The sequence below is a fragment of the Cyprinus carpio genome, chromosome B11 (genome assembly GCF_018340385.1).
Source record: "Cyprinus carpio isolate SPL01 chromosome B11, ASM1834038v1, whole genome shotgun sequence".
Classification (NCBI taxonomy): domain Eukaryota; kingdom Metazoa; phylum Chordata; class Actinopteri; order Cypriniformes; family Cyprinidae; genus Cyprinus; species Cyprinus carpio.
This window is the reverse complement of record NC_056607.1, coordinates 2,397,255-2,407,053: the sequence shown is the minus strand read 5'-3', so window position 1 is coordinate 2,407,053 and position 9,799 is coordinate 2,397,255. Positions and strand designations below refer to the sequence as shown.

At 40.8% G+C, this 9,799-nt stretch overlaps 1 protein-coding gene and 1 long non-coding RNA gene across 4 annotated transcripts in view; one reads left to right on the top strand and one right to left on the bottom strand.

Annotated features, from left to right (window-relative positions):
- The first annotated feature begins 1,549 nt into the window (after positions 1-1,549).
- LOC122138851 lies at positions 1,550-3,003 on the top strand. The gene is made up of 2 exons (XR_006155834.1): positions 1,550-2,308; positions 2,402-3,003. It is a non-coding gene; the product is annotated as an uncharacterized LOC122138851 (long non-coding RNA).
- LOC109112418 (collagen alpha-1(II) chain) overlaps positions 2,761-9,799 on the bottom strand; it is a 39,791-nt gene continuing 32,752 nt past the window's right edge. For all 3 annotated transcript variants that reach the window (XM_042733546.1, XM_042733548.1, XM_042733549.1), the window contains 10 exons: positions 8,664-8,717; positions 8,470-8,577; positions 7,874-7,927; positions 7,634-7,741; positions 7,489-7,542; positions 7,068-7,175; positions 5,816-6,104; positions 5,563-5,750; positions 5,201-5,443; positions 2,761-4,273 (listed from right to left, as the gene is read on the bottom strand). In XM_042733546.1, the coding sequence (XP_042589480.1) occupies positions 4,127-4,273; positions 5,201-5,443; positions 5,563-5,750; positions 5,816-6,104; positions 7,068-7,175; positions 7,489-7,542; positions 7,634-7,741; positions 7,874-7,927; positions 8,470-8,577; positions 8,664-8,717 (1,353 nt within the window). In that variant the 3' untranslated portion in view covers positions 2,761-4,126. The remainder of the gene's footprint in view (positions 4,274-5,200; positions 5,444-5,562; positions 5,751-5,815; positions 6,105-7,067; positions 7,176-7,488; positions 7,543-7,633; positions 7,742-7,873; positions 7,928-8,469; positions 8,578-8,663; positions 8,718-9,799) is intronic.

Below are 9,799 nucleotides of genomic sequence, written 5' to 3'. Positions count from 1 at the left end.
TGGACAAAATGTGCCAAAAGAGGCAACTAAACAAGTCAAAAAAAAAAATTAAAAATTTGCTTGAAAAGCAACACTGAGAGTAATGTTGTGTTGTGGGAAAACCTGAGGATTGAGTGGGAGCTTTACCTATGGCTTTCCCAACACTCATTCATTTATTGTTGATTAGACGTAGAATTGGACCTGTTATTTAAAAAAGGACACAAAAAAGAAGCTGAAACCGACTGTGAGATTTAGTAACATAAATTGGATCTAGAGGCAAAGGAAAATCCATGTCTAACCTGAAGTGTCCTACAGACATGGGCTTTATTACTCTGGTGTCTCGCAGGTGAAGCGTCTAGAACACTCACATGATTATGATGTGGTGAAATCTACACGTATATTTCCAGAGTAATTCATTGGTACAAAAACTGTAAATCCCAAAACATACTATTTTAAATAATTAGTTAGTTAGGACCGCAAAACTTCAAGAAGTCATGCTGCAACTTTCAGATGCTCATTCAAGAGCCAAGGCAATGCAAGCATCATGTGTACATTTGACTGAAGTGAACAGAGGTTGAGTATAAGCTGTGGAGCCCTCGTTAGTTGTCTGACTGACTGTGAATGGCCAGGGATTCTGCGTCTGTGCTGGAGTGCTCAAGATAATGTGTGCTGGATGTTATCTGTGATGAAAGCTAGAACACAGATTTGTGTGTCTTTCTCAGAGCTCATTGATCAAAGGTTTGTTCAGCTGTTTCATGTGTCACACTGGGTCTGTGATGTTCTGTTTACAGCATGTTCCTCTGTTTCATGTCGCACAGCAGTCATCATTGTATGCAGGACGTTGCCAAGAACATGCCAAAATTGTGATCCAGGCCATAATTCAAGGCAAACACTTTTTATATTAAGCTGTTGTGAATTGATAAGTACATCTACTGTACAAACAACTTCTCAAAGGTTAACTCTTCTTTAAGCTCTACATTAGAGAATTGGCATTTCATTGCTATAGTTCTGCCTGTAATGGGGCCTCATTTCCAAAATCCATGCCAACGTTCAGATTTATAGAAACGCATGGAAAAGTGCTTAGCACCATGTCAGGCTGTAAGCAGGCGTACTCTCTTCTCAGAGAACTGCAAGCGTTTGGAAATCTGTGCAGTTCTCACCAGTTCTTGACAGATGCTCTTTTATATGTTAGTGATATTATAAAAGAGCTGTTTACAAGCTGGAGCTCTGAAACCATTTAGTTGTACACAACTTCAAGATTTCACATTTGGAAGAGAGACAGAAGCACCCTTTTATTTTAGGGTTTCCTCCCCTCACTTTATGAATGTCTTTGCTCTCACATGGATTTCCTCTGGATTTCCACAAGGTGTCAGGATTTCTCTTATCTGTATCAGTATCACGCATTTGTGTGTCCAGTGCCTCTACATAATTTTCTTTTTTTTTTTTTTTTGGCTTGTTTTTTTCATATATATATATATATATATATATATATATATATATATATATATATATATATATATATATATATATATATATATATATATTCTCCATATATATATATATATATATATATATATATATATATAATAATCATAGTGTCCTTTAGGCTGGAGTCAGACCCGTTCATCCTCTCCTATGTTAATTTTGGGAACCATACTCAAATTTGATTAAATTGTTGGCATAGTCTCTTATGTCACACTGAACCAAACAACAGCTCTAACAAGCTCTTTTCTAAACACACATGTTTCTGGCGTGTGCTTTCAGATAGTGCTCAAGAACATCTATTAACACACATTCACCCAGCAGCATATGTACAGTTTAAATATGCCTTATGTCAATAGTCATGGCTAAAGTCTACTGCCACCATGAAATATAACCAGACAATGTACTGTATGGAGACACTCACATTTATTTGAGGAAAAATGTAACAAGTATTGGGAAAGTGTATGTGTATACACCAATGAGAAAAGTGGTATGTTTTATATCAAGGTGTATGCTGAACATGTTCTGTGACCTGACATTGTAACGCCACGATGACCTCGTGCTCTCTGTTTTCAGTGATAATAACATTCAGCTTCGCACCGCTTTGAAAAATCTTTAAAAAGTTGATAAAAATCTGCTACTCTTCCTGCCCTCCTACAGTATGAAGAAGACATAAAGTGCACTTCCAGGAGACTGTCCACTACAGCGGTGGACAAACATCAGGCACCCGGTCAGGAGAAGGTCAGTGATGTCTGGCTGTCCAAACACACTTTAGGACGTCCAGAATCCTCTCAGGGCGATGTTCAGATCCTTGAGTTTGGTGGAGAGAACTGTAGTCTGCTCTGAGGTGAACGTCTCATCTGGAGGCATCTGTGTTCACGTGTCAGGGTTTGTACTGTACACCATCTTTGAATAGCAAAGTGATTTGATGTCTTTTTAGCTGACCCATACTCAAGGTTCAGAGGAATCTGATGAATGTGGATGAGGCCAGCGTCTGCTTGTGGACCACACTGAAGATGATCCAGATCTGAGAAGCAGCGTCCCAGCTGAGTATCAGAACTTGTGTTGTATCCTTGTGATGAATGGATAAATATTCGGCCCGGTCTCGATCATCCAGAGAACACGAGTGATGTTTGCTTCAGTCTGAAGAATGATCATTCTGTCTTCTCGTTCTGCTTCTTCTGTACATCATAGTTCATGACGAAGGTAGAATTATACAGTGTTATCTGTGATGTCACTCTGATATCCTCACAAGGGCATGCTGTACAGTCATAATCATAAGAAGAACCACCAAAGATATACCAACATTACTCTATTTATTTAATAGAAATGATTCTAAGTGTTGTTTGTACGGTAAAAAGTCATAGAAAAACAGCACAAATGTAGAAATGTACGAAACATAAAAACACTAACCAGACCGCACTACTGTACAATGTATTATTTGTACACAGATGTCAAAATGAACTGTTTTACTTAAGCTGTGATGCTATATTTTTTCTTTATTTTCCAAAACAGGCAAAATAAATCAACCCACCTCTGAAACCCGAATACTATATAACAGAAGAAAGATGTACTATCCTTTTAGTGCATCTAAAACTAAACAAACAAAAGGAGGATATGGGATAAAAGCAATCTCTAAGTTGTACATTTTTAACATTTGCATTCATTAAAAACATAACAAAATAAAAACAATAATACGACAGCTCTTTGCTTTTCCACGATCACATACATAGGTTTTCAGAGGACAGGATGCGAGACAATGGAAGGTCATTTTAGCAAATGTGCTTCAAGCCATTCAATAAAGTCATTTTATAAAGAGTAGCATAAAGCAGGGAAAATAACTACATTTATCTTTTCAATTCTGACCAGAGCACAGTCTGGTTTAACTTTACAAATTAGCAAGACTTGTCTTTTTCTGTATGTTTTTTTAAAGCGTGAGGTAGCTTAAAAGAAGAAACTCAAAAGTGGGCAACAGACCACATATGTGGAAGGTCTCTGTTAAAAGTACATTGAAAAGCGTGACATAACAGGCCTGTGGGGAACGAGGAAAAAAACTAGCTTTAATGCACGAGCACATATAGACGAAGAAACAATTAGATGTCTATTATATATCTGGTCGTTGGAAAAAATGCAGGATGTTTCACAAGATTAGCACCATTGATTATGTTTTAATGCACAGTAATTTACATACACTGTGGTGATAAGAAAGACGAACACTTGCATGTGATTGTCAAAGTTCAGGCTGTTGTAGAACGTGTGAGTCCCATAATTATAGAAGAAAATGCTAAAATACTTAGTGTGGGACTCAGCGGTGTACAGCTCTTGATTCAAATGCACAGGGGAAATATCACCTTAACAATAAATAAATAAAACCAAGACACACTTCTGCTCCTGTCTTTTTCTCTGGCGTCTCCCTCATGTAGTGTTGTGTTGGATTGTGAGATGTTCCCAGAGTGCCGAGGGTCAGGGAATGGCAGGTCAGTCACAGATGAGTACCGCTTGTGCCTATCAGTGCATATCCTAAAATACTTTCGGAAGCACTTTTCTAGTCATAAAGATGACCCACTTAAAAATGTCAAGTTCTTTAGTTTCTTTCTTTCTCTGTTCCTCGTTCTCGAGTGTGTGTTATCGCTCTCATATCCCGGTTTCATCTGTTCCTCCGTCTTTACAAGAAACAGACGGCACCCAGGTCCACTCCGAACTCCTGATGAGCTCCTCCAATATCCATCGGTGCAATGTCCACAATGGGCAGGCGTGAAGTCTTCTGGGATTTGTACTCGATGACCGTCTTGCTCCATTGTCCTGTGTGTTTCTGTAGGGACAAAAACTCTGCTGTAAGGTGCCTGTTCACACCGAACATGTTTTTGCACTCTACTGATCTGCTTGTCTATTGTTTTTGTATGTAAACGTGAGCGGCACATTTTTAGAAAGTGTTTGTGAGCCACACTGTACTGTTGTCTACTCGCTCTCTTTGGCCCTGGTTACGCCTGGTATTATGCTGAGAGTTCATTGATCCGATCACAAGAGGACGATGCTAAATACAGGTGTGAACAGGTCTAAAATGTTTTGAGCTTGTCCACTTTATACCAATTCAATCTCTCCGCTGACTGAGCTCATTCTTAGATGTTCATTTCCCATCCGTTAACCCACAAAATTAGAACATTAAATTAGATTTACATTAAATTACAAACGATAAATGTCACTCATTAATAATAAATGTGTTTTCTTTTCAGTGGTTTAGTTTAACATGTACATAAACAACAGGAGAGAAAAAAAAAATGAATGGAATAAAATGACATATGATAGGAAAAAAATAAATAGGCCTACACAACATATGTTTCAGTTAAATAATAAACTAATTAACAAAACAAAAGGGGAGTTTCTGAAAAGTCTGTTTCATTTAATTTTTTATGGCCACATCACGAAAAATAAATAAATTGCCATGCCGTAAATATTTTAAAAATAGCTTTGCAGTGTTCAGCTCATATGTAAATTGCGTGAGCTTACTGTATTTCACAACATTAGATCGAAAGATCAGATAAAGCCCACGTACACTTGCCCACAGACCTCCCGTCAAAAGAAATCAGGACAGAAGAGATGAGAACAGCAGGTGTGAACGGGAACGTCTAATTGTGATCTGACCGACCAAAACACATCTTATCACAGGTGTAAATGGGCCTTTGTATTATTTTGCCGCAGTGAAACAGTTCTAGAACTATTATGGTTACAGTTTCCTCACCTTGCAGCCGTCCTCCAGAACAGTGTATGTGAAGCGGCTGTTGCCCTCGGCTCGGATCTGCACATCATTGGACCCCTGCAGCAGCAGAGCTTTCTTCAGGTTTCCGGTGGACTCATCCATGTAGGCCACGCTGTTCTTGCAGTGATAGGTCAGGTTCTGCGAGGCCTCTGTGGACAGCAGTCTGAGGAAAGTCATCTGAATGCTTGCTGTGTTGGGTGCCAGGTTGTCGTCTCCATAGCCAAACTGTGGAGGGAAAAGGGAAGAAGGTGCATTAGATAGAGATGATCTAATCCTGAAGAATCTTTCTGAATAGACCTGAATCCAACTCAAGGGTCAACAGGACCAGGAAGAGGAAGACTCACATGGAATCCACCATTCATGGCTTCTCCGAACCAAACGTGTTTGCGCTCCGAGCCCTTGGAAGTCCACCAGCTCTTGCGTGGGATACTGGCAGGTTTTGGATAAACGCAGGTCTCGCCGGTCTCCATGTTGCAAAAGACCTTCATAGCATCAACGGTGCAGCCCTGGTTAGGATCAATCCAGTATTCACCTGCGGAGAGACGGCACGTTATTCCCGCACACGTTCCCTGTGCTTCATGAAGGCAGAAGACTCACCGCTCTTCCAGTCGGGGTGGCAGAGCTTCAGGTCCCTGCAGGTGCGGGCCGGGCTCTTCTTGGAGCCGTCAGGACTGCGGATGTTCTCCATCTGATTGTTGAGGGACTTCAGACTGGCGTCCACCTCTGCATCATTCTGGACGTTACCTTCGGCGGCCTGGTCTGCCCTCATGTACCGCAGGGGGTCCGGACCCTTCTCAGGATGAGACAGACCAGCGAAAGCTGACAGATCGATGCCGGGCCCCGGGGGGCCAGGGAGACCGGGGGGACCAGGGTTTCCTGGGGGGCCCTGAGGAGAAGCAGCATATGAACCCATCTACTGTTGAACACACGGCCATCAGAATTTTTAAGACCAGCATCTCCCAGCCCTGGTCCTACAGTAACCCCAACCAATGTTGCCTCTAATTTTTTTTTTCTTGCTGAGCAAAATTTTCTCTATTGGGTGCACTTTTTGGCCACCTGAGCAAAAAAAAATGTTAGCCTTAATGTGCTATTAATATTTAATTTTACCCTTGATGTAACTAAATGATGCACATTTTAGGTTACCAGACAAAACATTTTTTAGAGTCTTACCAAGAAATTCTACTTAAAATCATTTAAAAAAAAAAAAACCTCAAGCAGAACAGTTCAGTTCTTTATAATAATATAATAAAATAAATAAAAACAAACTGAAGCATTTAAACTGAGATCTGAAAATATGAATTCTTATATCTAAACATCCCTATGAAGAGTTTTCAACCTACTTCACAAATGTGCAGTAGTTTTGTTACCATTCTGTGCCCATCATCCACTATTTCCAGCACTTAATCAATGCTCTCTTTTTTAAAACATGATGAGGTTTTACTTCACGTCATTGTGTTTGCATTGGCTCTTGTGTTGAGCTACTTCGTCGGCAACAATTTCAGTATTAGATTTCTACAGCGACTGATTTGGCACACATCATTCTCTTCCTATGAAACCTGTTAACCACACTCACCAGTTCTACAGCGACACCAACTCTACAGCGGTTCGCCTGAGCAATGCAATTATTTCACATTTACTAGAATTCAATCAAAAGGCTTTCCCAACTAATTTCTGCATGTGTGTGGCGTATTGTTTCTTCTGTGCGGTCGCCGCGTTAGAGGGAACATTGCCCCCAACAGTTCTCATTTAGAAAATATCCTTCATCTGACACATGCCCATTCCAGCCCGCGGAGTCTCTGCTAACTGTGTTTAACTAGGGGGCATAGAAAATGTGAAGTGTGCTACTCACGGCTGGCCCAGTCTCTCCAGAACGACCGCGAGGTCCAGGGGGTCCGATGGGTCCAGGCAAACCATTGGATCCATCTTTTCCAGCTGGACCAACGGGGCCTGGGGGTCCCTGGAAAGAGTCAGAAGTTTGAGTTTCAGCAAAGCATCACCTGTTTGCATGATCCAAGGCTGTAGGGCCTCCAGAGTTTAGTTCTAACCTTCTCTTACACACCATTTTTGGGCCTCATTTATTAAATGTTGAACAGAAATCATCTTACATACCTACAAGGAAATGTGTGTACATCTGCTTAAACCCTGACAATGGGTTTTAGTGTACACACACTCTAAGATCAAATTTTATAAACGAGGACCCTGTTTGATTAAAGTTGGAGCTAAATGCTAATACAGCTACAGATGCAGTAATAATGCTCCTGGCTACATACTCTTGCTCCACCGGGTCCAGCAGGTCCAGAAGCTCCTTGGTCTCCAGGTTGGCCCTGTGTGTGGAGTGTACAGGTGTTTTTGTGTTAGCACATCTAACCTCAGTATCTGCATATCTAATGCTTCAGCAAAGAAACAGCAACTTACAGGAGGCCCAGGCAGACCCTGAAGACCGGTGAATCCTCGATGTCCCTTCTGTCCTCTCTCACCCGAATCCCCAGCCTCTCCCTTATCTCCGCGCGGGCCTTGTGGGCCCTGTAATTATTGGACATGAGCATTGCAACTCTACATTAACTCTATCCAGTTTACATCCAATTGTTGTGCATAAATTGACACATTGACCACTGAAAGCAGAATCGAGTCATGTGTGGCAAGAGAAGCACTCACAGGCATTCCTCGAGCTCCAGCAGGCCCCAGAGAGCCAGCAGGTCCTTGGGGTCCCTACAGTTAAAAATAATGACTGTGTCAAAAGTGTTCTATGTAAAATGTCATCTTTTGGCTTGAAATCATCTACTGTAAATTTGAATTCCAGTAGTGTATTTTTGGACAGGCCTATGCTTTCCATGCTTTTACTGTGTATTAACGGCAGCTTTGAGACGCAATCCCATCCAGCTATACCACTTTCCAGATGCAACACATTTTAAGGAAATTTCAACTGGGAAAGCTTGGACTGTCTCAACAGTTTTGATTGATGTTTTTATAACATTTGTAGTGCATTAATGTCAGTCACACACATTCCACCCTGAGGAGAGGAATGACATGAGTATTGATACTGAATCATGAAACTAGTACAATGTCACAAAATCACTGATATAGTCAATTTAGTTGATACATTTTCCAGGTTGTTTGTTAACAGGTTTAGCTTTCATTCAGGTCACACTAAGAACATTTGTGGTAAAAATCCCTTCAATAATACTGTTCAGTACCGTGAATAATAAATAACACAATGTTACAGAGTAAGTGTTGTTTGAATCTGTACTCACGGCCTCTCCTCGGTCTCCCTGTTTGCCGGTGGGTCCGACTGGACCGGGAGCGCCAGTGCCACCTGGAGCACCAGGAGCACCCGTGGGTCCAGTGTCTCCTCGGTCACCCTGAACACAACACACACAGTGATGCAGATACAGCTCAGAGACAGCACGTCTGTGGAGGGATATACACAATCCTCTTTGATGCCCACCTTTATTCCTGCAGAACCGTCTCGGCCCGGAGGACCATCAGATCCGGGATTGCCCTGCAAAATAAATGATAATATTAAACTTGCTGTGAGCTCTTTATGTATGTACAGCATGTATGCATGTATTAATTCATTTCGGTTTCAAGACAACAAGCAACTCTGTACAAGGAAAGCATCTAATATCCATTTGTTATTTTTTATACTATTGCATTTTTTTTCTCACATTTTTTTGGCAAACAGTAAAATTGGTTTGTATCGGTCATATAACCCTGAGCTTGTTCAACTAGATTTATGGTACAAGTCTCTGGAAAAATAGCCTTATATTTTCCAAAAAAAAAAAGGTATAGTACTTTTGTGTTATTTATTTTTTCAGAATTGCAAAATTAAATCACATTGCTGAACCAGTATGTGTGTGAAAGCAGTGTTTTTCAGTTGCAGTTAGTCCATATGAAATGTTCAATCATTCATTACTCTCTGTCATCCACAATTGCACCCTAAACATGTAAACACTTAACCCAGTAAACATGGTTAACATTTCTTTGTTTCTACATTTGCTTTGGCTCCTCTCCTCTCCGCAGCCAGAGATGCTACACTCTCAGTTTCTTTATGGGGAACTGGTCATAGAGATATAGCTTGTGGTGGTTTAGGCTATAATGTTATTCAGTTCATGTTCATTTCAGTTTGCTACACTGTTTGTTTGTAGTTCCCCTTTGTAAGGACATCTGGTTCACACCAGACCATCATGTGAGGAGTAAGAAAGTGAGAGAGCGGTGTCAGGATGGGCTTCTCCTGCTCCAACACACCTGTCTGTAATGATCAGGTTCTCCTGAAGGTCCTGATGAGCTGCTTCAGGTATGTTGAGCAGATCTCCAGGAACAGGACTGAGCACTACCTTAAGTAGTAACACTTACTTTCATGCTTCAGCCGTTCATTACATTAAGATTATTTACATTATTTTTATACCAAAAATATCACTTCTGTCCCCATCTATTTAGCTTCATGTCATTTCAAACCTGTATGACGGCTGCTGAACACAAAACACTGAGACGTCTCTCAAAAGATATTTCATGTTCTACAGAAAATCATTTACAATTGGAAAGACATGAGGGACAGTAAATGATGACAAAATTATAATGTTT